The sequence below is a fragment of the Phalacrocorax aristotelis genome, chromosome 17 (assembly GCF_949628215.1).
Source record: "Phalacrocorax aristotelis chromosome 17, bGulAri2.1, whole genome shotgun sequence".
NCBI classification, from domain to species: domain Eukaryota; kingdom Metazoa; phylum Chordata; class Aves; order Suliformes; family Phalacrocoracidae; genus Phalacrocorax; species Phalacrocorax aristotelis.
In genome coordinates, this window is record NC_134292.1 from 2579350 (window position 1) to 2606673 (window position 27324).

At 47.2% G+C, this 27324-nt stretch overlaps 1 protein-coding gene across 11 annotated transcripts in view; it reads left to right on the plus strand.

Annotated features, from left to right (window-relative positions):
• Nucleotides 1-27324, plus strand: part of LOC142065819 (histone-lysine N-methyltransferase EHMT1-like) — a 124103-nt gene that overhangs the window by 32201 nt on the left and 64578 nt on the right. For 2 of the 11 annotated variants that reach the window (XM_075112482.1, XM_075112485.1), the window contains exon 1: nucleotides 18257-18337. The exons of 6 other annotated variants lie outside the window; for them this stretch is intronic. In XM_075112482.1, the coding sequence (XP_074968583.1) occupies nucleotides 18275-18337 (63 nt within the window). In that variant the 5' untranslated portion in view covers nucleotides 18257-18274. Of the gene's footprint in view, nucleotides 1-1190; nucleotides 1284-11963; nucleotides 11987-18256; nucleotides 18338-22047; nucleotides 22232-27324 lie in introns of those variants that run through there. 3 more of the 11 variants (XM_075112489.1, XM_075112491.1, XM_075112487.1) reach the window with 3 other exon arrangements.

Here is a 27324-nt window from a genome sequence, read left to right on the forward strand (position 1 = left end):
GCAAATGCTTGTTGGCATAGAAACTACGGAATCTGAGTGAAGCATGCAAATGTAAAAGGAGCCATTCTGCCGGAGCAACATGGACTGAGGCTCTGCAAAGCTGGCTAAAATCTTTTACGAGGCAAAGAAAATTGTCCAGATGTTGCTTGAATTATAATGGCGCTAAATATTTAGGTTTTTCAATTTTCACTTAAATCCAAAAAAGCTTGAAATGTTGGGAAGGCAGATCCATTACCAGTGGGCTTTCTTTTCTTCTGAAAGAAATTGTAGTCCAAAAATATTGCTAAAATCTGTTTGGCTCTGAGTCGTGCCAAATCCTCATTAAAACATGTGGATATTTCTGTGGTTTAATCTGTTAGAAATGCATTCGGGATCCAGTTATGTTAAATTAAGCAACAATATTGGCCTGGATGTTTTTTGAAATATTAAATGTGGCAGTCGGAACACCAAGCAAAATGTTTGCACATTTTAATCGCTCGATGAGTAATTTTTTTTATTTTATTCCGAGGAATGATCGAGAGAGCTTACAAACTGTCCCCGCTCTCCTCGATTCGCCTCCTTCCCCCTGCCAGGCTCCGGGAGCAGCGCAGCATCCCGGCTCCTCGCTTCCCCTTCCAGCGCGGGGCCACGATGGGATGGAGCCGTGGCGTGCCGGGAGGATGCTGCTCCCTTTGAGCATGCTCCCCGCCACCTCCCGTCGTGCGGAGCGCGTGGACGCGCCCATGTAGGCCTCTGAAATCCTTGACGGGAATCTAAAAAAGCCAGCACAGCCAAACAGAGGTATGATCACACCAGGCTTTCCTGAAGAGGTTTTTACTGCCGATTCTTCACTCCGTTGGCGTTCCCTAAAGATTGCCTCGGACAAAATGCTTCTAAACTTTAAATGGCTCAGCGGCACGTAGCAGCGGGTTGTCTCCTGGCTAGTTTATCCGCTGCCGGAGGCTCCGGCAGCATGGAGCCTCTGCGCTTGCCAGCTGTGCTCCGCAAAGGGCCGCGCCGAGGGTGCCGCTGCTGGGAGAGCTCCCTCGGCGCCTCTCCCTTCCCAGCAGGTACGGCCACGGATTGCAAAGGCACTTCGTCTTGCCAAGTATTTACTTATTTATTATTTTAAATTCCCCAGTTGTTAATTGCCTCGTGGTAAGGCAGGCCTCCTTTTTTTCTGCTTTAAATGCAGCTGTGTCGAGGAAGGGCTTCGCTGTTGTGAATGTCGGAGTGGATGGCAAAGGGAGCCATGAAACGCTGCTCGCAGTCTACAGTGCCTTGGGACACATTCATAATATATAGTATGTAGAAAATATCACTGCTGGGCGGGTTTTTAATGGGGTGTGGGGGACTGTTTGTTTTTAAATTTGACACATTGCGAAAGTAGTCCTATATTGGTGACTTGTTCATTGTTTAAGGTTAAAAATGAGGGTAGTCGGGTATATTAGCAGTTTTTTCTACAGCCTTTTGTTTTGGGGCCTTTTTAATTGCATGGCAGCTTGTGTTGTATTGAAATGAGCACCTAGCTGGGAAGTGGTACAAAGCAGGATTGTGTTGCCAGTACCTGTGTGTGACTTGAAAGCATTCACGCCTCTTTGTTGTCAGACAAAAAGGGCAGTTTTGAAGGTTGGTAGGCTCAAAACTCAACCATGCTTTACTTCTTTTTTGTCTTTTCCTCTTGAGTGTAAAGTGCATACCTTCCTGTGGGATAGTTAATTTTTAAAAATAAATAAATAACTACCCCCCCCCCTCAAACCCTGAAGCTTCAGTGCAATTTCCCTTATTATTTTAATTTAAAGAATAACTATATGATGATAAATGGAGACTGTTAATGATTCATGGTGGAAGAAAGCAAGTGAAAATATAAGGCATAATGGAATGGAGGTCATGGCTGTAAATGTCCTCTGCAAAATAAAATGGGCGTGCTGGGGAGGGGAGGCAGAGGTCCAGAGTCAGAAGAGAACTCAGCGTCAGCCTTTCTTTTGGCTGGTTTTTGTGGCTGTGAAATGTACCACGTGGAGGATCCGAGCCCCAACGAGGTCCTTAGGAGGAGGTCTGATGCTCGACCATTGCTTGATTGTTTGATTACTCATGCCGTTGTCCCTCTCTTGGCTTTGTAGGGGCCCTGTAGCACAAATCAACTTCAAGCGGGTGCTTAATTTATTTAAGCAGGTTTTTTTATGCTTAAAATGTGTTGCTAACTTGGACCAAAGTGCCTTGAAGCTTGCAGAGTCAAGGCTACGATACACGGGAGAGGCTCAAGGCAGCTGTGCAGGGCTGGCCAGGATGCCCTTCCCCAGGGTGACAGTGCCAGCTGCCTTGTGCAGACCTTCCTCACCTCACTTCTTCAGAGTAAGCATGAACTTTGGGAGGTTTGATTAAGCAGTAAAGCCTGGGTTACCTGCAATTATGAGTGTTGTGTGAGAAGGGGTATCTGATACTCTAAACCTCGGGCTTGCAGCGCTGCAGCGGTGCGGCAGGATGGGCAGCCGGGGCTCCCAGTGGGCTGTGGTGTGCAAGGGGAGCCTTCAGTTCCACAACTTGTTTCCCCCACCAGTTTTATTTGCAAAGGCATGTTTCTCTTCGTTGTTGCTCTGGGTTCGTATTTTTGCTGCACTGATACTTGCTTGCAAGTTCACCTTACAAGTGGGATATGGGCAGCTGTTTAAAACGTGACTTTTCAGGCAGGATCCAATATGAATTTAATAGAGCAGCATCGTTAGCCGGGCAGGACAAGGTAGGCCAAGCTTGTAGAAAAATCTCAAATAAAGGGCAGAGAAGCAAGAAAACTCTTCCTTGTATTTTCAGATACGTGGATGTGTGCACATATGTGGTCAGAGTTACACGCATTATCGCTTTTCATTGGTCAGGTGTTAATGGGGAAGAGTATTTCGGTTTATCCTTAGGTTATATTAGGATACCAGAGATGATTCCTGCGGCAGCAGTACCTTCCTATCTGTGGGTCAGTGGAGTGTGTATATATCTATGAAGTGAATTTGGTGGGGTGTGAGATCTTGGCAGGGTTTTTGGGTTTTGGTTGTTTCCATATGAGTTCGCTTACTTTCAGAGTCTGCAGAATAAAGCAGTTAACCCTCGTTGCTGCCTGCGCCTCGAGGTGAGCAGCAGCAGGATCTTTGTTTCAAAACCTGGCCCAAGAGGATAGTAAGAAAGGATTAGAAAGGCAGAAGTGGGATGGAGAGAATAAATTAGAAACAGAGGAGAAAGAAAATACAGGAATTAAAAATAGGGGAAAAGAGTTCAAAACAGAAGAGAAAAAAATGGCATGGACAATGAAACATGAGGGATTGGGCGTGTGAACAACTGCAAACAGAAGAAACTCTGATCCCAAAGCAAGGTTAAAGGTAAGGCACTTGGATATGTAGGCAGGAAGATGGGGAACAGGTGAGATGGCAAACAAAATCAAGGATTGGGAGGGGAGGGCTGATCGTTGTCTCTGCAGCAGGCTGCAGAATATTTGCTTTCATTTTCCTTTATGCCAGTGGCTAAAAAGTGATATGAAAAAGTCTCCCGAGCTCTGAATATGGATGGAGTGATGAATGGGAAGGACTGACGCTTCCATTCTCCATGGGGAACATCTCAGAGGGTCTCCAGTTTCCATCATTTAGGAGAGGTGGGAGAAGGCAGTGCTCCACCAGGCTGAGAAACCTGCTTTTGAATGCCTTCCACAAAACCCGTGAATGGATGAGGGGAGAGGAAGTCGAGCACAACTGTACCTGGCTAATAAATGAACTGTGTAAGTCACGTTTCCCACATCTGTCTTATGGTTGTGCCATGGTCTTGCACTGTTCACAATGCCTAAGGTGCCACGTTTGCACCAGGACAGGTGAGTGTTTCAGCACTGCAGCCCAGTGAAGGCAAAGCATAGGATTTTTTTGACCTCTGTAGCTAAAGTTAATTTGCAATTTTGTCCTATGTATATTTACTAGCAAAGGCAAGGTAATACAATTTTAACCTTCAGGTAACCTATCTCCAAGTAGCCCTTTTAACATAGATGTGCATTGGCTTTTGCAGTGAACATCGATCCTCTGTTTAATTCTCAATTACATGGAGAGAAAGGAATTAATTGTGTCATTGATAGACATTGCAAGTCTGAAAGGCGTGAGCTTTGTGGAGTTTGCTTCTTACCGAGAAGTTTGGCTTTCACCTCTAGAAGTGTGTTATATGTACCTGACAAAATACTTGGTGAATTTTTATGATGAGATACAGGCTGAGTTGACCTTAATTCTGTAAGGAGCTTCTTGTAGTGCAGCTGTGCAAATCAGCATAGCTGGATCCACTGGGACATGGCTCTTTAAAACAAAACGATGGCAGCAACCTTCCTTCTTCCCAAGCAGACTGAGGGACTCCTGAAGGTGAAGTGATGAGTGCAAGGCGGTGTTAAGGGATTAAAAATATGGTATAAGAACCTGGTAAAAATAAATGGATAAGAATCCTCAAATTACTGGACTTGGTTACTTTACATACACCTTGGTGTCCTTCCATCACTTAGCTCTGAAAAGCAGGTCCATTCGCTAGCATCCCTCCCCGCAGAGTTAGTTTTGCTGTATAACACATGAGACTGGTGTATATTTCGCCTGGTGTGTACGAGCTACGCTGTTGCAGGAGAATTTGTATGTACTTGTGTTACTTATGAACTACGTTTCTCTTTTTTTGTTCTCTTGTGCATTGCAGTGGACGCAGCATCTTGAGTTTTATAGTTTAAAGTCAAGCTTTGATTTACGACATCCATTCAATCTCCTTGGGAATGGGGCATATTTAGATTAGTAGTGGGATATGCAGGGTTTTACAGGCACTTCTGCAATGCTTTTTTTTGGTATGGAGAGGAAGAGTAGCGTTAAATGCAGTTTGAAATGACAGACATTTTGGGTTGCTTTACAACTGATCCTTTACTCTGTTCCTTCTAAAGAAGGACTTAGGAAAAATAAAATATTGGTGCTCCAGGCATGTTGCGGCATATTGACCTGTAAATATCCACCCTTGCAGGTTTTCACACCAACATCTGAGGCATGTCAGGAAAGGGGAATATCAAAAATATTACTCTGATGATGGTGGTGCCCAAGGGATGTTCCCATTATAACCATCTGGGCTAATATTATTATGATCTGCGTGGGCCTTTCCCTCCCCCTTTCTTAAAGGGGGAAAGACAGCCACTGAGCCATCCTCCTGCTGGGGTGAGAATATTGTCTGCCCACAGCCAGGGCTTAGAACCATTTGTGTTGATAACAGGTGTCTGCTGATACCTTACACCTGATCTGGCAAGGAGGAGACAGGACAGCTGCCTCCAAGGCAGGCTGTAGAGCGATGATGGTCCGGACTGGCTGGGAAGGTCCCTCTCTTGCAGGCTCAGGACCTTTCTTAAGTCTGTACTGTTTGGGCTGTAATTATATTGCGGGCGGAAGAGTGGTGCAGGGTATATCCATGCAAAGGATTTTACTTTCTCTCTGGGTTTTTGCTTAGAACCAGAATATCACTAAGCCTAAATGAGGGCATGTTTATTCTGAAGCAGCCCCACGCATTTCAGTGGGGGCTGTTTGGAGGGTGGGTATCGGGAGCAAGCCCTGTACCTGCAGCGTCCAGGTGCTTTGCCAGACCAGAGCCGCAGCTCCCACGTTGACGTTGCAGCGTCACGAGAGCTTAACGTACTGAGGAGGCAATAAAAAAGCTAAGTGATGTTTGCCAGGTGATGCAGCAGCTCTTTGCTTGACTCTCACCCGCCTCGGGAAGGATCATCCTGCAGAGTGTGCGAGGCGTAACGAATGTGCCATGGTAACGCTGTGCAACACCCTCCCTCCGCTGATGGTGTCTGGCTGTATATTGTCAGCTGCTGACTAGCAGGGAATCCTGGAAATCTTTCTTGGAGGGCCGTATTCTGCCCAGCTGGCTGTTTTTTCTTGGCTTGTGCCTGAAAACAACGCCGAAATTCAGTTCCCCAAGTGCAGTGGGAGTCATTAATCAAAGGCACACAGGAACGAGCTGTCTTGGTACAATGCTCTGGTTCTGGGTTTTGAAGTCAGTGACAGGGATGATCCAGCCACTAATAAGTTTCATGTGAAACTCCAGAGCTCTCAGCTACCAGGCAAATGTCTTAAAAAACTGCTCGAGGAAAGGAAGCTGACTTCAGCAGTCCCTGAGTTTGTTTAATTGAAGCCGGAATGTGATCAAGCGGCTGCTGAAGGCCGGCATTTGGATTTCTGTCCTATTGCCTGTGCACTTTTATTTTATTTTTGGTAGTATTACTGAACCAGAACCGGAACCAGAACCAACCACTTCTGCTTGCCTTTCCTCTGGGGTATGGCTGCATGAGAGCAGAAGAGAAGCTTCCAAAGGTCTATGATGCTTTTGATGCACATTTGAATTCAGGAGATCAGCACCAGGAGGGGGGTCTGGGCTCTGTACAGAGCACTGGAAGGGTGAAGCCCTTTCTTGTTCCTTGTATAATAAAAGTAGTGCAAAGGGACTTTTCTCAGTGCACAGAACTTCTCCCCCGTAGACTCCTGCCTTCCCTTGCTTTGCCTCCAAACCAGATTGTAGTCACTGTAGCCAAGAGCAGGCAAACGAGGAGAGGGGCTGCTGTGCTCGTGTTCATCGTTCCCCCTTCTCTGGTTCACGTCTCTGAGAGCTGGTTACAGTATTGCAGCATTTTGTGGGTTGGTTTTTTTTTTTCCTAGTGTTTTGCTGTAGTTTGAGTCCTTCAGTTTAAAATGTTACCAAAATCAAGCTCTATGCCTCCTTCTGAGGTAAGTAAGTGGGTATTATACTGGAGGGGGAGAAGGTGAGAGAATTTGAGGGAAGTCGTTTTTTGAAATAGTGGTTTAATTTTAGATGTGAAACTAGTGCTTAATTTTCAAGTGTACTGACCATTTGCATCTTGCTGTAGTGTCTCTACATCTCTAGGAGATGCAGGCTCTCAGCAGGTTTGAAAAATTCTGTCCAAGCTGGCCACCCAAAATAAGCTCATGACTCTTGATTTGAAATTTGGGGGTTTTTTCTACAGAGGTTTCATGTGGGAATGGATGAGAATGAGCTCATCAGTCTTAGACTTGGGCTCTAAGTACTGTCCTCATGTTTGTCCTCCGCAATACAGCAAGTATTTAGCATTGTAGCTGTGGGAACCCAAGCAAATAGGATAGTTTAATTATTTGGGCATCAAAATAAATTCCATAACTATCATCCCAAATTTAATGCTGTGCGCAGAAATTTCCAGAAGTGCGTGGGGCTCACGGCATCCATCGGCTCTTTGTTCCCCTGATACCTGCAAGCAGCACACTGCAGCGGCTGCCAGGCTGGAGGGGGGAGAGAAAGGGAAGGGAAGCAGTAGTTACATTTGTTAGTAAGTGGTGGATCTCCCTCTATTTCCACATTTGCTTGTGTTTCGATATAAAATTTGCACCTAAGCATTTGCCAGGTGTTTAATCCATCTGTGTTAAAAAACCGTAACAGAGCTCATTGCCCTTGCCCCAGGGGCTTTGACTTGCAGCCCAGTTACCCAACAAAAAATTTCTAAGTAACTTCTCTGGATTTATTGCTCCTGCTGGCCAGCTGAGATGTGTCTGACTTCTTGTATGAGTCTGGACTGTGTCCTGGTGTCACAGATTCACCCGCGTGGCATCCGCCTGCTTTCAGACTTGGCAGTGGGCATAAAAAGCTCCTTAGTGATTGCAAGGTTGCTCTTTTGCATAAATAGTTGCCCTCCCCTCCAAAGACTTGTTAGTTACAGGGAATATTATATATATAGAGAAAATACTGATGTGTTTGTTATTTACACTGATGTGTTTTCGGGTTTTTTGTTTTTAAGTAATGGAGGATGAGATTTATTTTTTTTCAAGGGAGCTTAAAGTGCTCAGACTTAACTGAGATTCAAAGTCGAGTCACCCCAAACAGGCTGTCCCAACACATCCTTTGCGGCCCCAACCTGGGCACCCGAGGTGACTCAGTAACGCAGCAGTGAGCATGACTGCACATCTAGGTCTCCTGTATCATGCTGCTCTGCTCCATATGTTTGTGGAAGACCACTCCAGAAATTTTTGGCAGTTAACTCTCTAAGCCTCGATTTCTCCCATCTGTGAAATGGTGACATTAATATTGCCTACTATTCCCCTCTCTTATAAACTGCTTTGTAAAAAGTTCTAAGTATTTTTATTCTTGCAATACATTGAAGCAAATCACAATGTACCTCTCTGGTTCTTTTTTACGTGGTGGTGTTTAGATGCTTTTTTCAGTATATGCTCTGCTTTTGATCAGGAAGAACTAGGTTGTTCTCCCTGCTCTTCGCCCAGAACTCATGGTGGCTAGAACAGTCTCCAGAACTCCTTAAGACCATGGCATTGGTTGGAATAAAACACAGTAATTACAATACTTGGTAAACGGTGAACACAGCTGCAGAGTGGAGGCTGGGGGATTTGCTTCCAGGATTACTTGATTAGAGCAGGAATGGAAACTTGCTTTACTCCTGTTGAATGCTCTTCAGCCACATTTGAAAAGTCAGTGTACTGAAGAGAGTCTAATTTTTGAAGCTCTGGGGTGAGACCCTCTGGCAGTTCTGCTGGACGTTTGCAGGGCTTAGGGTTTTTTTGGTGCTTTTTGTTTACAGTTTACCCCCCAGGTGACTGCATGGGTCCTACTGTGAGCATGCTCAAGAGGACAGCAAGGCCGCTGTCAGTAACGCAGCGTTTGCAAGCTCTGGACCTGTTTGTAGCGTCTGGTGCGCTGGAGTCCAGGGCCCGACTTTCACAAGTATGGAGCATCTAGGGTTCACATCGGCTTTAGTTCTGGACACTGATGGCTCTAGCAATGACTCCAGGATTCTCCAGGGGCAGGAAAGCACGAGGCTTTGTCCTTTATGTGAAGGGCGGAGGCTTTTCTTGCACCTCTCAGCTTCTGTTGGTACAGCTCCTTAGGCTTTTTCTAACGTGGTGGTACTAACAGGAGCAAGAGGAGTTTTGGGCTCTGCTCCCTTGGATATGAAGGTAATCTTCTCAAGTAGACATTGTAACCTGGCCTCAGCTCAAGCGTGTTGGGAAGTGAACTCTGTGCTGAGTCAGCCTCTGGTAGGGCATGTTTAAGGAGCCATAATTTTATTTGCTGTTCTCATGTGTGTCCATTTTACGCCATATCTGACAGATTTTTGAAAGGTGATGAGTCTTGTAATTGCTGATGAAGGCTCTGGAGGGTGGAGGTACTGACTGCCTTTGCAGATGAGGCTACGGATGACTCGGCTCTGACACCTTTTGCCCTCCCTCTGCTTTCTTGCCCGCACAGAGAGGTTGTGTGTCATCGCCGAAGGATTTACTGCCTTCAGCGTGAGGACCTTTGATGTGAGCAGGCACTAGAAGAGTTACTGCTGGCTTCCCGCTTAAGCCCTAATGCATGCCCTTGATGGGAAAAAGTTGGGCTTAAAACTGACAAAACATACCTAGAAGATGTTATCGCATTCTTTTTTATTAAGCTTGTGTTGACTCTTCAGTCTGTCTTGAAAGCAGGTGTATTTTGAGCAGTATTAGTGTGTCTTTTGGAGTGATGTGGTATGAGCAATACAGGATTTCCTTCTTAGATTGTTCCCCCACTAGAACCAGCATACCTAGCCTAGGGTAAGCAAATGACTCTGGCTTTGCTTTTCTTTTCCCTACCTGTCCCCAAGGAAACAATATAAATGCCATGCCTCAAGTGTGTATCTACTGAGGGAAAAGGGGATTTTTAAATAGTGATGAACTGTGGTTTTCCCTTAGTGCAGCAAGCCAATTGTTCATCAGTGAAATAGATTAATAATTCTCTTATGAACCTTGTTGATAAGTAGATCTGCTTTAATTCCTTTGTATCAACAAGAGCTGCAGGTATGTATGTCTTCGTTACATAAAAAAAGAAAAAAAAGAAAAATAAGAAAGAAAGCAATGCTTGCAAATTGGTCTTTGTTTCCAAGGAAACAAACTTGACATGCTTGAGCTGTGCTAGATGCAAACACTGCTAGATTCAGCAGACATGCCTCGGGATTATATGGTCTGAATATTATTTTTAAACTACCTCCAATTTAAAGGCAAGGGAGAGGATGAGAATAGAATTTGTCGACAGCGTTTACCAATCTGCACTTAATGAAAGCACTGTGCGGTATCGCAGAGTTTGCCTAATGTGGTGCAGAGAGAATTGCATCCTGTGCTGAAAATGGAGGTCCCTAATGAACGTCCCTGGAGAAGGGGCAGCCTGGGGCGAAATGGCTACCGTGGGCGCCGGTCCCAGGGCATCCATGAAATTGCCCAGCAGAAACAGAAGTCTGAGGGGAGCTAAGTAGTGTTCTCTATGCCAAATTATTATGGTTTATCCTGGGTACTTTACTAAATATTTTGCACTCTAAAAATATTTTAGTAAAATGCAAGTCGCCAGCGCTCGGTGTGAAAGGCTGCCTGGCGTTCAGAAGTCAGATGTGAATACTATCCTAAATCATTTGCTAAGAAGCTGTAGCTTGATGTTGAGGACTGGGCTGAATTTATCAGGGAAGAGATGAGACAACATTATGAGTTGTTTGCGTAGTGCATCTGACATGAATGTGCTGTGGACTGATGAAAATCTTGACTTTAACTTGGCTGATTGCATTGTACAGGAAGTCTCTTAGTGATTACCTTGGAGTTTGGTTCAGGAAAAAAGCTGGGGTTTGGCATTCATCTGTCACCCTGATTTTTTTCTGAAATGCTGTGTTGATAAATAACTTGATTTTTGTTTTTTAATCTTCCTTTGAAGAATCAAAACTTCAGCACTGAAGCAGATACTGTAGATACATGGCAGAAATACTAGCCATGCGTGCATGGGAAACAAGCATCGCTCGGCAGAGTGCACACACAATTAACGGATTTGTACATACAGAGTGTTGTTTTGGCTTGGGCCCAACACAAGGAATAGGGTATAAATTAAAACTTTGTTGGGATTAAATAGCCAATTTTTGCCGTGGCCTGCAAAGTTGTACTTCTGCAACAGCTGTCTTTTGCTTTCTGGAGTAGTTCTGTGAGCTGGCAGGGAACTGTAGGGGAAATGCAAAGGATATATAGGGAAATACAAGTTTTTAAGGAACAGCCAAGTACCATGTGCAGATTGCTGGCAGTGTGCAGGGCTGTTGTCCTCCAGCAGTGAAAATGCCCGGTGGACTTCAGTGTTTTGCATCTTTGCATATTTTGTTGTTTGGAAAGGATAAAAAAAATTCCTCTATTAATTATTCTTTGAAATGATCTTTACTGCACTGAGGAGACAAGGTAACGTTGGAGTCATTTCAGGACTGACTAGTGAAAAACAAACCTCTCTTAAATTTCAGTTCCTGAGGAAAACATAGCATGAAGTGTGTTGTACTGTAGTCTCTGTTTCCCCCTCTTTCATCCTGCTTTTTGACTTTCTTGTAAATGGAGTTAAAATACTCTTCAAGAAGATAAAGAGTAGACTGGGTAGGTTTAGCTTTAAGATGGATGGGAAGCACTATTTGCATTGCAAGCTAAAAGCCTCAGTTGAAGCCCGTTGGGTGGAAAAAATAATATTAATGGCATTTCATGAAAATATTGTAATTTGTGGAAGGCCCAGAGTGAAAAATCTGCTGGTTTGAGTGTCACTAGGAAATGCTCCTTTTTGCACAAGGCTTGCCTGAGACAGGATTTTCCTTGCTTTTGTTCTAAAACGAGATGCTTGCTGCCTAAAAACGCCTGCGATCCCTGCAGCGAGAGCCTCACCTCCTTGACAGAGGATGGAAACAGGAAGGTTGGCCGGATCAGGATGAATCCTGCACCTTCTTTTTTTTTTTTTTTACCTTTTTTTTTTTTTTTTTTTTGCTAATGACACTTCCTTATGCTTACATTTCATTAAAGCTCTGAAATGGCTGAAGATCAGCCGGTACTGAGCATGCTCCGGGGTGGAGGCTGCACCCATAGAGTGAGATGGATTTGTGGCTGGAGGAGTGATAGGCCTGGAGTCAGGATCTGGAAGGACCCAGCAGCTCCCCGCAGACGGGACGGAGGTAGGGCAAATCTGGCTGACTCCTTCCCATGCCCCCGGGCCGGGGGGGCGAGGAGACCGGATGAAGTAAAAACTGTTGGAATTGATTCAAAAGCAGCATAGTTAACCACTGACATGAGATGGCTTCAAACTGCTTCCTGCGGATCAGCGGGGAGGGGTTTTAAAATACTGACCTTTACTGACTGGCGAACCTATATAAAGAACGGACCTGTCTAATGTTAGGGTGGTGACATAAAGTGACAGCAGGCAGGGGCTGGCAACGAGGGCTGCGGGGACTCGCTGGGTTGTGCCTTCATATTGGAAGGCATGTGATCGCGTCTCAGTCGTGGGCTGTGCGGCTCGGTCGCTAATTATTATTAATGGGAAGCCTTGCAGGGCGCAGACCTGCTCCACAGTTTAAATCTAGATCTGTCTGTGACTGTGGGAGGGCCAAAGGATGTAAAACTCAAACTCCCTTTTTCAGGCTTATTTTGCATTCCAAGGATTGCAAATAAACCTTGCCACATCAGGTCCTCCAAACTGGCAAGGAGAGGAGGGAATATAGATATGTTTATTCCTTTGGCTGAGGGATTTTCTGTGCTTCTTGCAGGGGTTTAACGTGTTGGAAGTGGGTTTGGGGGAAGGAAGGGGATTTGTGAGTTGTGCTAGGTTGGACTTTTGGATTTCGTCTGTAGTTGCCAGCATTTTACGAGGAATGTGTAAGCACCAGCAGGTATGTGCTGCATGAACCGATTGACTCCAGTTGTTGTACAAGCAAGCTGCGTGGTAAAGTGCCAATAAAACATTTACATTGGCTCTCAATGTTTGTATTAGTGTGAGGTGTAGGGAAGATCTGACTTTGTGTGGAGCAGGGGGGGAGACGTCGGCCGTGAGCCTCAGCCCTCGCAGAGCCTGGCTCCCGCGGGAGGTGTGCTATTGGGTGTCCACACTTGTTTCAGCCTGGCTGTAAGTAAAGGTAAGGCAAGAGGTTTGCTCTACTTAGGGCATTGTGAATACGTTGGTATTACAAAGTTGTTGTGTTTAACTGTATTAACAGAAGTCTCGGTGATCACGGTCTATCTTAGGCTGCGTGCAGTAAGATAGACCGGCTCTTTCTTCAGGGCAACTCTGGCTGCTTTTCATAATGCAGTTCAGGGGGCGACTGGTGAAGAGCAAACCAGATTTTTACTTTATTGCTCCGTCGCAGGTGATGGTCTCACACAGTTGGGTCAATCTGCGTGATGAGTCACTTTATGACCTAAAGTAACTTGCCTATTTATCCCCCGGTTCTGCATCTCTTGCGTACCCAGTGCTTCCATGGCATTTTCTGAGCCTGTTTGATATGTCAGCCCTGCACTAAGTTGGTGACAAGCTTGCTTACTGGTGTTGCTTTTACGGTCCCTGCATAAAAGTCTGCTGGAGCCCCAGCTTGCTGGCCATGCAGAACTTCTCTTACTCTTTAATGGACGCTGGCTTGTTTGTTGTTGGATGAATGCACAAAGAAAAGCGTTTATGTAAAATAAACGGCATTGTAATTGTACACTGAAAGGAAAAGGTTTTGATTTTCTTTGGCTCAGATGGGGACTGCGTTTATGGCTTTTCAGAATTGGTCCTGGTGGCATTTTCTCCTTGTGCAACTCTGGCATTGAGGTGATCTCAGCTCCAAGTTTTCATGTATGGTCTGGCTCCCTTGATGAGGAGATTTGGCTTAAACAGTTTCAGATGCTGGAAAACCACTCGTGTGATAATTTCCTATTGTGCTTGTGTGAAAGGTGTAAGGTAGCCTTAAAGACCCACTGCCACCTTATGGCAGTTGCTGAAAAGCAGCCTCTTTAGAGCCAATTCTGTATACACATCATGCTTGCTTTATTTCTCTGCTCGTCTTAACTAGTGATATTTGCATGAAGGCTGGAGCTTTGTTTTTAAAGAGTTCATCTGCTCCTTCTGTTCCTTGCAGAAATTTATGTCAGCGGAATTGCTTGTAGGGCCATCAACTACAATATTTCATAGGCGAGTTCATGATTTGGGGAGAGAGATAAAGCATCATGAAGCACTGATTCTTCTCCAGTGAAGAACTTGCTTATTTTCATGTGAATGCCCTAATCCTTCAAAAAAATAGGTGTGAGGTCAAAGAACAGGGACACGTTGAACACGTGAGGCTCATCGGCAGGATCTACACCTGAGCTCCAGTGTTACAGTCAAGGTTGCAGCAGAAGCGAGATTGAATGTGAGCAGCCATTTTTACAGCCGGCTTTGCTGGCAGAAGACTACTAATGGGCAGGATGGCTTTGTACTGATACAGGTCTGATTCCCACCCCATCTACTGTCCCCCAAATAAAACAATAAAACATTTCTCTGTGGAGCAAACGGTGAGTGTGGTTAAAGCAATGAGCTTGCTTACTGTTGCTGAGATGGGACTGCAAGGGATGCTGTATTTAGGACCCTTCCTGAGCAAGGCTGCGTTTGTACGTTAGAAGCTCTTTATATGTAATAGCTGAATGAAGGGGAGAAATGGTGTTTTTAGATTTCCAAAAAAGAAGGAGCCGTGGTTACTATAAGTTAAAGCTGAAGGAGTTTATAATTGGGAACTGTTAGGAATACAGTATGTTCTAAATTACAGCTGTCTGGCCAATATGCTTCTAAATAAAGTTCTAGGATTGCCCTGTAAATGAAATACTCAACGCATACTCTTATCAAAACATAGCAACATCTCCCAGAGAGCTTACATCTCAACATCTGTTGCAACAGCATATTTTTTTTTGTTCTTTCTTTTTTCTTTTTTTTTCTTCTTCTTAGTGTGTCTTGTGTACTCAGTGCAGCATCCCAGGGAACATTTCATGTTTCCTATTAAGTAAAGCAGTTTTCAACTTTGCTGGGAAAAGAGAGGGAGAGAGGGCTTGGACACTTTGGGGGGCAAAAAACAGGTTTTGAAAGGTAGAGAAAGCTGTGATTCCGGAATTGTGCATTAGTGACTGCCTGCTTCTTCAAGGCTGCTACCTGAGCCTGGAGGTGGACATTTGGGCTCCCTCAGAGGATGCTGAGGACACTCAGTGTGTCCTGGGAATGGGTGTTCTTGTTGGGAAATGCTGGGCATAATGGCTGCGGAGGGAAGGAGGCATTTTTACAGCTTGTGGCAGAGCCTGGGAGCAGTTGATAGCAGTGCAGAAGCGAATCGGGATGCCAGCAGAAATACTCACCTTGTATCCAAAGTCCCTTCAGCTCGTTGTGCTTTTGGGATCGCTTCCGAGAAGGCTGAAAGGGAGCTTCAGGTTTGAGCGACTGGAGGGTCTGGGAGGAGAGTAGCCTGATGGAAATAAGGAACCCTCCCTGCATTTTGCAGAGCTAAACAGTGTTCTTCATATAGAAAGAAAAATCTCCCCTTGCCTCCCACTTGTGCCTCCTCTGCGAGGGAGCTGTGAAAATGCTGTACGTAATGGTGTAATTAAGCAAAAGCCCTGAGGAGCCCGGTGTCCTTTGTGAAGGGAGGTTGTGCTGCTGCCTTCCTTCTGAAAATGTGAGATTTCTGAAAGGGATATTTGAGCCCTGAATCAGGGAACAGAGGCCAGAGAGCCTTGGTGTATTGTAGTTTTGTAGCTGGTAGAAGGTGTTTTGAAAGGGGAGCGCGATGCTGTCCCATACCGGCTTGGTGGGGAAATCGTTGGAGAGTGTTCGGGTTGAAGAAAGTTTCATGAGGCACAGACTTGTTCTTATCCTACATGATTAGAAAAAACCGCTTCCTTGGCCAGCCTGGAGATGGGCCTCTGACGAGCTGGTTAGAAAAGAGCCTGTGCATATGCAGCACACAGCCTCTGCTAAATCGGGGAGATGGGGGTTCTGGGGGTCCCAGGGCAGAAGGCAACGCCCCGACAACCAACAGACCCTGCCTGGGCCCTGGGTGGCCGTGCCAGGCTGGGCAACGCTGTGGTGGTCTGGAAACTTCTTTGTCCTTTCGGATGGCATAAATTTAAGGTCTTATTAACCAGCGCAGAGCATGCAGAGCATTCCCTGCGAACGCGGTGCTGTGCAGAGGTGCTGGTATGATGCCGATTGATCGCTTTGCTCAAGTTGGTTGTTGAAGCATCTGCAATACTCTGATCAGCTTTGCTTTTTTTTTTTTTTTTTAAACAGTGTTTAGTGCTTTTGAGGATGACTGTGAGATGTGAAAAGCCTCTGGTAGCTTCTGCTCTCAGTATATATTTAACCTCAGCAGTAAAAACATTTCTAGTGTTGAGCTGCAGCGGGGAATGCTGCCCTTCTGCATGTGGAGGAAGGCTGGGGCTGCGGCGTGGTTATCCATCGTTATTTTATCTCTGAAAGGGGATGTTGACTGTGGTAGTTCATTGACATGATGTTTGTTAATATCTTTGTTTTATTTCTGTGTTTTTAATGCAAGCTTGGTAATTTCATGCTGCAAGGAAGGGCAACGCGTCAACTGTTTTAAAGCCATCTTTGGTTTGAACTACAGTAATCTTTTGATGCTGTGGACAATGCAACTTCTGTCTGTGTAGTTGGTTTTGTTGCTTTTGTCTGAGAATTTTCGAGTTTGTCTTAAATGAGTTGCCTCTGCATCTCTCAGTGACTGATAGAAAGGCAAGGAAAATATAATTTTCTGTATATTAAAACTTAAAATTTACATTTAAAAAAACCCCAGTGGGTGACAGCCTTGCTTTATACTGTCACCTCAAGTATTCCTTCTCTATCAGTTTTAGTCATCTTGATTTAGCCTTGTGAGTTTTAACTGTTTAGTAGTAAAACTTCTCCAGAGTGTGGAGAGAACAATCATGTCCTCGTAGCTGAGGCAGATCTGTGGCAGGCTCTTCTGCTGCTTTTAACTATTGCTGCTTTGCAAATATGCCTGGACATGGTGGTGAAGTAGCTGCTTGGGCTGGAGAAAATATGACTTGTTGATGTTTCCAGCCTGTGATAATGGAATGGCAGGACACGCTCCTATGTTGCTCAGCAGGAGAGAAGAGGATGGATAGAGCAGAGCAGGCAATGGCTTCGTGCTTGTGCTGAAGCCCTGAACTTGCACGCCTGCTTTTGGTGCAAGGTGTAAGGCAAACAAAATCCATGGGCTCCTCAAAACCTCACTATGGATTTCGATGGCTTTTTTTCTCCCTACAATGCAGGGTGCTCCCTGCCCCCCCAGCCGACTGTAACACATTACACTCAGCTTGGCTTCATTTTAATTTCTACTCTTAAAAAGAACTATCTTCTGTGCTCTTACAGTTTTTTTTGAAAACTGTTTTTTCTGTGGCCAAGAACAAGCGGGTGGTGACACAGTCCATTTCTGAGTTTCCTCTTCCTTCTGGCCTTTTCTCTGGGCTTGCCGGACGCCCTCCCCCTGCTCGGGTGGGAGGTTCTCCAGCACGTTGTTGCCCAGCTCCAGCAGCCTCCTGCTCCTGCCTCTGATAAATGCCACTCTTGCACTTGAATCCCTTCCAGCTGATTTCTGCTTACAGATGTTCATGCAAGTTGCTCCAGCAGTTTTACTGGGAGCTTGAGCAGACATGAAGGTTGCCAAGAGTTTATGCTTAATTGTTAAGTGGAACAGAGACAAACTACTTTTATTTTGAAGCTAAAATTTCTTCTTTTATCTTGCTGGCTGGGCCAGCTGTATCATATGGTTTGACATAGGCTGAGCTTAGAGCTCCTGCACCTAGTAGTAGTGCACTATCACTTCATTAGGGTTTTCCCCCCCTCATTCCATTCCCCCCCCTCTGTTTAATGACTCTGTTTGTGATACCCTTTTAAGGTTGGTTGTACCAGGTCAGGTTGTCTTATTAATCCCCAAAGTGAAAAATAGCTCCCCTTCGGCTCAGCAGATTGGATCTCGAATGCACTTGCAGTTGGACACTGCACACTGAACCAGTTTAACCCGTGTGCCTTCATCCCAGCGCTCAGAGGTCGGGCGCTTCATTAAGCAGAATAAAATCGGCACGGGAGTGCTCCCAAGCCACGCAGCATCCCTCACTGTGCCTCCTGCCTCTCCTTTTCCTGCGGGCAAGGGCTACTCTTGAAGGCCACTGAGACAGAACACCTCACTATATGGTTTAAAAGGCTTTTTTTTTTTTCAGGCAAGCGATCAGTTTTGAGGCCTGGCACCCTGTCAGAAAGTTGACAGATGATCTGCATTACCGGTGCGTCCCCGGGATGCCCGGGATAATCGCGCTCCAATGGACGCCCTGGAGCCGGCAGGTTCTCTGTGAAATGGCTGCAGCTTGGAGGGAGCAGTGAAATGGTCTCCTCTGGGCATGCTCACTCTGTAGAGGGAGCTTTTATCACATGAGCAGAAACTGAATCACTGCTCATGAGGATCTGGAATATGCAACTCTTTGAGTCTTCACCAGAAGAAGACAACAGATGTCCGCAGGTACAGCAGGGTCGACCTCCCATGCCTCTCCAAGAGCAGCTCCCTGCCGGCCCTGGCCGCAGGCAGGCTGGCTCCTGCTGGGGAAGGAGAAGCCTCGGAGAGGAGGAAGACAGTTCGAGGAATCATGGCTGGGGGTTATTTATTTATTTGTTTCTATATACATTTATTTTCCTGCCCCGCGTGCGGGAGGGCAGGCGGGGCGCGCTGGGGAGCTGGCTGGAGGAGGCTGGCCAGGCTCGGCTGTGCTATGATGATTGTTGCCTTGTGTTGTGCCATGGGCTTGCAGGTACTTCTGCATCCGACGTCGTCTGGCTCCGGGAAGGCTCGGGCTTTGTTTCCTCGCGTCCGGGTGGTGCTTTATTTGTCTTCTGGGGTGGGGAGGCTTGTTTGGGGTTGGTGGTTTTCTGTTTTGGGAATTTTTTTTGTGCCTTTTTTTTAACTTTTGAAGTGTGAAGTTTCTGGAAAATTTGTTTCTCCCAGGAAACCTCCCTGCTTGCAGCTCTTGTAAGCAAGAAGAGCAAACCCTGGGGTGTCCGAGCTGCTCAAAGAGTGAACTTCCAAAGGGGAGGAGAGGGCCTGTGCCCACGTGGCACCTCCTCGCTAGGTCTCCTTTGACAGACTCTGCTTGCATCAGGCAAGCCTACAGCTCACTTCTTTGGGTGGAGGCAAGAGTGAACATTATTTTACCAGGAAGAAACAATCCTTTTATTTTGGGGTGGCTTCCTCCCCTCTCTCTTCTTTTCTTTTCTTTTCTTTTTCTTTTTTTTTTTTTTAACAGTAGCTTGTGATCCAAGGGAGCAGCTGATTAAAACAAAACATCCGTGGTTGATTTCATGGCAGGAGGCCCATCTCTGTAGCTTATTTAAAACGTTGCCTAAAATGCAGACCCCTGGCCCCGCCACACTCTTGGGTTTTTTTGCTGTCGTTTATGTTACATGCAGACAGCTCTGTTGGCTGCCACAGACCTTGGTGGGACCTGGGTCAGACATTGAAGGTCCCAGAGCTGTGGGGGGGTCTAGGCACCCCTGCCAGCAGCCAAAACACTGGCCTAAGCTTGCTGGTCTCGAGGGAGACCCCTGAAGCTGCCATGCAGACATGATACTGGATTTTCAATCGAGGAGTGAGATGTGACGATGGCATTTAAAAGATTAGGGAGTTTACAGGACAGTCTGTGATACCTAATCTAAATATCTATTGTGTCTTCACTGGACTATAAATACACTCATTGTTCGTCATCTAGAAGATGTGTGCTAAAGGAAAAGTCATCAGAAGAAGTCATGAGGAGAGAAACAAGATTTCTTTTTAACAGTGAAGAGCAGAGGCCTTGACGTGCTGCCTGATCAGCTCCCACCCAGGGGAAAAAATGCGCTTTGGGTTTGGTGAAGGCTGGGAAAACAAGCAACCAAAAGAAGGCTGAGGTGTGCACTGTGTGCTCCTGTGTGGTGGTGACCACGATGACACCAGTGTGACAGCCGGCCGAAAACACCTAATGCTCTGTCCCTGCTGGCTGATGCCCTTTGAAAGCATCTGCAGAGAGACACAGAAAAGCCTGACCTACTTTGGAGGGAAAACAGAAACCCGAGGTCTGGACATTGTGCTGCTTTTCAGCAGGGATTAAGAACCCCAAACCAGGGGCCTTGGGGTCTTGGGTTTTTTCCCCTTCACGTATTTAACTGACTTCTAAGTTCCAGCACAAGCTCTTCCCCTCTTCCCAAGAGCACGTTTGTACAGAACTGGGCTCTGCAGCACAAATGGGGCATACTTTCTGCTGATCAGCCCCTGTTAGACAAACCCTGGGCCTGGCAGCAGAGATGCCTGGGGGCTTGGGCTGTGGTTGTGGCGGTCATCCTGGGGCTCCTCCCAGCGCTGGAGCCTGGCTCCCCTGACCTTTCCCGTGCGGTGCATCTCCTAACGAAAGAGGATTGTGTGCATCTCGTGCAATGTCAGGGAGCTATTTTATTCAGGTAAACAAGGAGTTTTAAGGAGCTTCACCCTCCCGGCCAGCTGGTTTGGGGAGGGCTGGCTTGATTCTTGCTGTTCCTCTTTGTTGTTCTTTTGCTGCTTTTCCCTGAAGTTTTTCCTTCTCCCTTTCCCACTTCTAGAGCTGAAAGTGGTCGAGGAACTGCCACAGCAGGAGAGCTACCTTGCTTTTGGTTCAGCCGAAAGGCTTGGGGCTCTGGCAGTGTATGCTCCCCGCTCGCGAGGCTCGGAGGACCATATGTTCCTGCAGTGACATGTACTGTCAGTAATTTGGAAGTGAATCTTGAATTTATAACCCTTAACTACCATTTTCAGCCGGTTCTTTTAAACTCCTGTAAATTTAAAGAGTTTTGACATCAACCCCTCTTTGCAAAGAAGACCCTTATGTCCCCTTGTGTTTCCCTTGGCCCTCTGGGATCCGTCCCTCCTGTGCCTATGTAAGCTCCTTGGTCTCTTGGGTGGAGGAGGAAATGTCTGGCGTTGCTGTATGATGGTGTTGGTCGTGGAGGGGGGCAGAGGAGGAGGATGGGCAGCAGGCAGCACTGCCTGCCAGGATTTACAGTAGTCAGGAAAGCAGCAGGAGCGAAGCTCACAAACTGTACAAGCTAATTGGAAAGCATCCTTAAAAAAAGAATGAAAAAACAGAGGGAAAAAATGTAAAGCAAGCTTTTTAGAAAAATATCCTGGGATCCAAGATAACAGCTTGCTTCCCCCATCCAGGTAACATATTTATCTTTTTCCTTCTGGCCCCATCAGAAGGGGGAAGGCTGGTGGACCTGGTGAAGGGGTGAGGCAGTGGGGGTTAAGAAGATCTGATATGCAAGCATCTTCCCTGCAACGCTGCCATACTGTGTGGAGCAGCAGAGTGCTTCTTGCAAAGGAAGCTTTTCACAACTTGTCCTTGTTCCAAGGATGAGGAAACATCCAGCTCTTCTGGCATTTTCTCTCCGTCATAAGTCAGAGCTGCTTTCACCTGTAAAGTATGATCAGCACGGGTGGGGAGAGGACTGGAACAGAGAGGTGGTTGGAGCAACCTTGCAAGGCTTTTTTCATGGAGCTCTTGGTGTTAAATGAGGAACTTTTCCCCTCCTCCTCTCCTCATTTTCCTGTGTGCCTGCAAAAATACTCTGGTTTGCATTTAAAGGAGAAAACTGTATGCGCTGGGACTAAGCCAACTTGTTTATTCAAGGGAAATACCGTATTTCCAACCCTTTCTTTCACAGAGGAAGGCTTGATGGAGGATGGCAGACTGGGCTGGGTATGATATTTTTAGGTGACATCAAAGCATGGTTGTGATTCGAAGAAGCTAAAAATCATGGCTGGCATTTTGCATCAAGCTCTGCAAGACCTCTCCTCCCCACTGCCCCCAACCCCCAAAGGGGTTAACTTCTCCTTCCAAAACAGGTGGGTTTTGACCTAAATCAAGGAGGGAAAAGGAAAAAAAAAAACAAACCCAAAACAACAAAACCACCACCACAACCCACAGCCTGCTACTTTCCACGGGTTTGCAATTTCCCTCCTCCAAAGTGGATTTTTATTGCGAGGGGCTGGGGGGCTGCGAGTGGTCGGGAGGCAAACGCTCGTTCCTCTCCTCCTGTCAAAAAATGGCAGGTCAGTGTGTGTCTGTAAACAATGCCGTTATGAAATGGCAGCGCCAGGCCGAGCTGAGCATGCTCGGGAGCTGCCTGTAGGGGGAGGTGAGCCGAGAAAGATGATCTAATTCAGTGCAATTCTTGGGATTGAAGGAAAAGACCAGGCTCCACTCTTAATGACAGAGCAGAAAAAACAGGCCCCACGCCGGGGACGAAGCCTGTAGGCCATGGAGGAGAGGGTGTGAGGATCTCCCACCTCTAGGACTTCGGGTGCTGGGCAGCGCTGTGTCGCTTTCTCACCCTCCAGGAGAGTAAAGCCTTGGTGAGGTTTTGCTGTAGTTATTAGAGGGACAGGCCCGAGGGTGCAAGTTTTATTATTATTTTTTTGTCTTTCCCCCCCTCTGTCCGCTTTCCAGGCTCGCAGGTGTCGCTGTCTTGCTGCTGGCCTCTCGATGGCTGGAGGTGACCCAGGCGGAGGTGGTGTGGGCGGCTGAGCGAGGCCCTCCAGGTCCCAAGGGAAGCCCATGGGGGGCTTTCCCTCCTCTGCCAACCCGATGGGCCCTTTGGCTGGGCGCCATCAGGATGGGCAGGGGGAGAGGGAGCTGCTCTGCTGGCTGTGGTGGTTTGGGGGTGGGAGGAAGAGGAGCATGGAGGCTGAAGAGGTACCTGAGCCCCGTCGATGGGGGCGAGCTGCCTTCTGGCTCCCCTGCCCTAGGCTGCTGCCACCTGCTTGCTCCAGGCTCCTCTTGGTGCTATGGTTTTATCTTGGCTAAGGCTTCCTGGGGACTGGGTGTTTCTGAAATGGCTGGTTTGCTTTTGCTAGCGATAGTGATGAATCTTGGTCTCCATTTTAGGGTTTTCTTCCCCCCCTCCCCTAATGGGTGCTAGGAGAAGGCAAGCAGCAGCTGTACTCCTTGCTAACCTCAGCCCGTGGAAGGAGGAGATGCCTTTGTCTGCTCTGGATTTACACTTGCCTGCACATACAAGTTGCACTGGCATTAACTCTACTGGGACACAGCTAGAAGGATACGATGCTTCCCAGCATGGAAGCGGTGAGGAGGTGTAGATGTGTCCATGCTAGAGCTGTTGTCCGGTAAATCGCTCTTCCCTTTACAGGAGGCCAGGGGCTCTGCAGACCCCCCTTGCCTGAAGCCTGCATGCCGTCATGGACTGCGTTGTCTTACGAGAAGTAACTCTAAGTCCTGTTGTGTTTCATGCACGTGTCTCATTGTTCCCAGCTGTTGCGTGCAGGGGCTTGCGCCTCATTTCTACCCTTCCCCCTGTTTCGGGAGTTGATTTGTGTGGCTGGAATAGAAGAGAGGACATGGGGGTAGAGAAGGAAATGTTTCTTTTCTTTTAGGAAGAGTCTGGGTGAAAGGAATTCAGGAAACAAAAGAATTCCAAAGAATTTGATTTGGGGACAAACTTCAGGCTGAGGGCAGTAGTTGTTGTGAGCTGCAGATAAAATTCCATGTTCACATGATTGCACGAGGCTTATAAGGAAGTGGCCTTAACCTAAAAAAAGGAGCTTGGAGACTGGTAACTGCTTTGTAGGCCAGGTACGCTAGTGGTTACATTTCCTTCCCTCTCCAGATCAAATGCTTGTGCTGCTTCTAATGACAGGCCCGTGGTCAGTGTCCCCACGAGCAGTGATCCCAGACCTTGCCAGTGCACAGCAGGACCTGAGCAGCGCTGAGCTCTGAGATGAGCAGCCTTCATGTGCCTACAAAAGAAGCACTCTCTCTCTCTCCAAGAATTTTCTTAATCATTACTTCCTATATAATTAACTACAAAATGTTTGTCTTCTCTTTAAGGCAAAGGTTATTATGAGCAAGTTGGTTTGGGTTGTGCTTTTGGTTTTTTTTTGGTTGGTTTTTTTTTTTTTTCCAGGAGAAAAAGGGAGGAAAAATATGAGTGAGAATCTGCTGCTGCTGGGGTTGCATCATTTATTGAGAGCTTTGCCTCTCTGCCTTGCTACAGTATGTATTGCAGACCTCGCCGCTGCCTTGCACAGGAGGTGAAATCCTGCCCTGCTGAAGGGCTGGCAAGAGCTTTGCCTGAGTCCCGACTCCGCTGGGGAGCTGGCGTTGGGGTGCATGCTCCAACTGCTCGTGGGGAGCAGGGCCCGCTGGTGTCAGCTCTGAGGGCTCGGTGTCCACTGAGTGTGGACCTCCTGGCTGGCGTCTTCGCAGGCCGGGCAGGATCAGTCCTGCCCGTCCCACCGGCTCTGCAGGCAGATGTGTTGGTGCAGCCACTGCCCCAAACGGGAACAAGCAGAGTTTCAGAGGGGTCCTCCTGCTCCCAGCCTTCTTTCAGATCGACCTGCTTTAGCTGCATGGCTCTGATCAGAATAATGCTGCTGCAAAACCTCAGGTTCCTAGACAGCTGATTTTTAAGACAAAAAAAAAAAAAAAAAGACCCTGGTGAAGGTAGACATCTTAGCACATCAACCTCCGCTCCTTCCTGGTCTGCATGGAGAGAGCTCTGGTTCATGATGTAACTCACTGGTCTCTTGGGCTTGGTAAGCTGCAATATGTTGGAGTTTTGCTGTGCATGTATTGTCTTTGCCTATAAAACCTGTTTGGACCTTTGCGAAGGGCACCCCGATGGCTGATGAAAATGCCAAGGAGGAGGCTGAGAAAGCTTTCTGTGTTTCCCAGCTTTGCTCTTTTTTTTTTTTTTGGTTTTTTTTTTTTTTTTGTGGGCTTTTTTTTTTGTTTTAAAGGCACCACTGTAGTTTCTAGTCGTCGTCTAGAAATGCTGCAGAGCCTTTCCTTGGCTGGTCTGACCTGTCTTCCATCCCCTCCAGAGACCTCGCAGAGGAGAGGAAGCGTGTTGTCTCGTAAACAGAGGTGGAGAGGAAAAACTAAACCAGCACTAGCTCCTCTGCTTGGATACTCATGGCTTTTAAAGCCCTTTCAAAGACCTAATCAGTCTTTCTTAAGATGCAATCACTTTTTCTTCCCCTTGAAACCTAAAAATAAAAGGGGTTTGGGAGGATAATGCTTCATTGCTGGTGGCGTGTACTCTTTATGGAGGCTCTCCAGCCATGGAAGGTTAATAATCAGTCTGGAGTCGGCGAAGGAATGGAGGCGAACGGTTGCGGGAAAGGGGGGAAGGAGGAAAAAGAAAATGGAGAGAGTGAGACTTTTATTGTGAAGCAGCCTGAGCTTGGCAGTTGGCTTTTGTTGGGACTGCTGCAAGAGCAGACATTTCTCGGCGGGGAGGGTGGGTATAGGATTTCCCTGCCAATCAGGAGCCGACGGATTGGGGCATGGGGAGAGTGAGCAGAAAGGGAAGTTTGCTCTGAATTTAAGGGAGGGGAGGGGGGAAAAAAAAAACCCAACACACACAAAAAAATGGAGGTATTGACACTTGCGGTGAAGTTGCTGCTGAGTTGGCTGGGTGGAGCCGTGGGCCGGTGGGAATGAATGGGCAGCGCTGCCCGGCTGGCGGTGGGTGCCCATCAGGTGCCCGTCGGTGCTGGTGCATCTGCCGGGTGGTGATGGAGCAAGGTGGGGAGAGCGCTGGCCTGGGGGGAAGAGGCTTCGAGCACTTTGCAGGGGTTTCCTGTAGCTTCCTGTTGATCAAAATGCTTCAAAAATCACAGTTGGCTTTTTTAAAAAATATTTTATTTTCTACTTTGATGCTGAGTTTTGTTTGTTTCAGAACAAGGCATGGAAGTTGTAAAGCTGCCGCCGCTGCTAGCAAGGGATGTGTCTCTGAGATGAGGACCAGGAGAGCCTGTCAGGTGCCACCTCGGTTAGCCTTGCATTGGCACCCAGCTTTTTGTTACTCTCTCAGGAAAAAAAGTGATGGTTTCTCTCTGGCCTCTCTTGGCACTGGAAATTCTGCTTTGAGAGCTCCTGCTGCTGGCCAGGACCTGGGGCACCCCAGAGCTCCTGGTAACTGCGGCAAGGAGGGAGGGTGGTTGTTAGCTCGAGGGTTGATTTGACTCCAGGGTTCCTGCAGTGGCTTTTCTTCGGGCATCATGGGCTGAGCCACAGCAATGCCTCTGTGGGAAGGGATAGTGTCGATGGTTTGTGGAGTGGGGTACTGCTTATAAAGTGAAAAAAATCTTAGAATGGAATGGCTAAGAATGACCTGCTGGAAATCCTGGGGCTTCCAGCATGAGTCGATTTAATAGCAGAAATATCAAGACCTTTCCTTGTTGGAATAAAGGTTGGGAAAACAAGCTGGTCCCTGTTAGACAGACTGAGGTTCTTTATTTGCTGCCAGTGTCTGTGGTGAGGGCCTGGGTGCCCCTTCCCATGGGTGGGAGCTATGGGGCTGCGCTTGAGCCCTGGCTCTCTGCAATTCTCTTTGCATTAGCCTTGCAGCAGGGTAAGTCCATGAGAAAAACGAAGTTATTCCCAGTTTACAAGAAGTCTGGCTAGAGGACAGGTAGGGTTTAGAAGCAGATATTTGCAACAAGGATATATATTACTGGCTTAGCAAATAAATTTAAAAAAAAAAAAGCGCTGATCTGTGTTCAAACTTTCGGCTGTGTTTTTATGATCGTTTATTGATGGAAGCTGTTGGCCAGAGTCTGCTGGAGGAATGTTCTGTTTCGGGCTATCTGATCGGTTGGCTGAGCTGATGTTTCAAACACTTACATCTTGCTTTTTGGTCTGTGTCTGAAAATTTGAAGGTGGTGTGCACTTGGGGCTCAAGTTCCCTCTTGCTGAGAGCATCTAGTCCTGGCCGTGTTTTCTTCTGCTTGGGGGCAGACAGCCACCCACAGCCACCTTGCTCCTCACTAGAGGAGCGATCCTTGAAGGTGCCCTTAGCTCCGAGGCGCGGGTGGACCTGGCAGGCGGTGGAGGCTTTCCCAAGAACCTGTGCCCAGCTAGTGTTCCCTGGAGTTTCCTCCTTCCCATCAGCTCCTTGTCGCTTTGCAGATAGTGGCATTTAGGTGCAGGGCAGGGTGGTCCCGCAGGCACCGAGGGGCAGGGACCTGGTGCTGGATGAGCCCTCCCTAGCTGCATGGGGCAGGGGGCTGCTGAAATCGGGGTGGAGGAAGACCCCGCGCTGCAGTACCTACCGGCACCTGGCATTGCAGCTGGGTTCACATGGAAACAAAAATCACAGGGTGGCTGGTGATAGCAGCACCAAAGCTCATCTCCGGTGCTAGCTTTGGACAGAAACGGATGTGGGGAAGGGCAGGCTGCTGCTGGGCATGGTTTTGGAGCTGATATGCCGGGCTGCATGTGTGCGTCTTATCTCTTTTGCTTGCTTTATGGGAGATGGGCAGGTTGTTTTTTTTTTCTTGTTCTTTATCATTCAACGTGCTTTAAACCTTGTCATTTGCATGGCTGCAGGCACCATCTGCTCTGTGCTGGCCTACAACAGTTGGCTTGACCTGGGCTTATTCTTCTCCTGCGACACAGGCAGCGTGTGGTGAACCCTTCACCC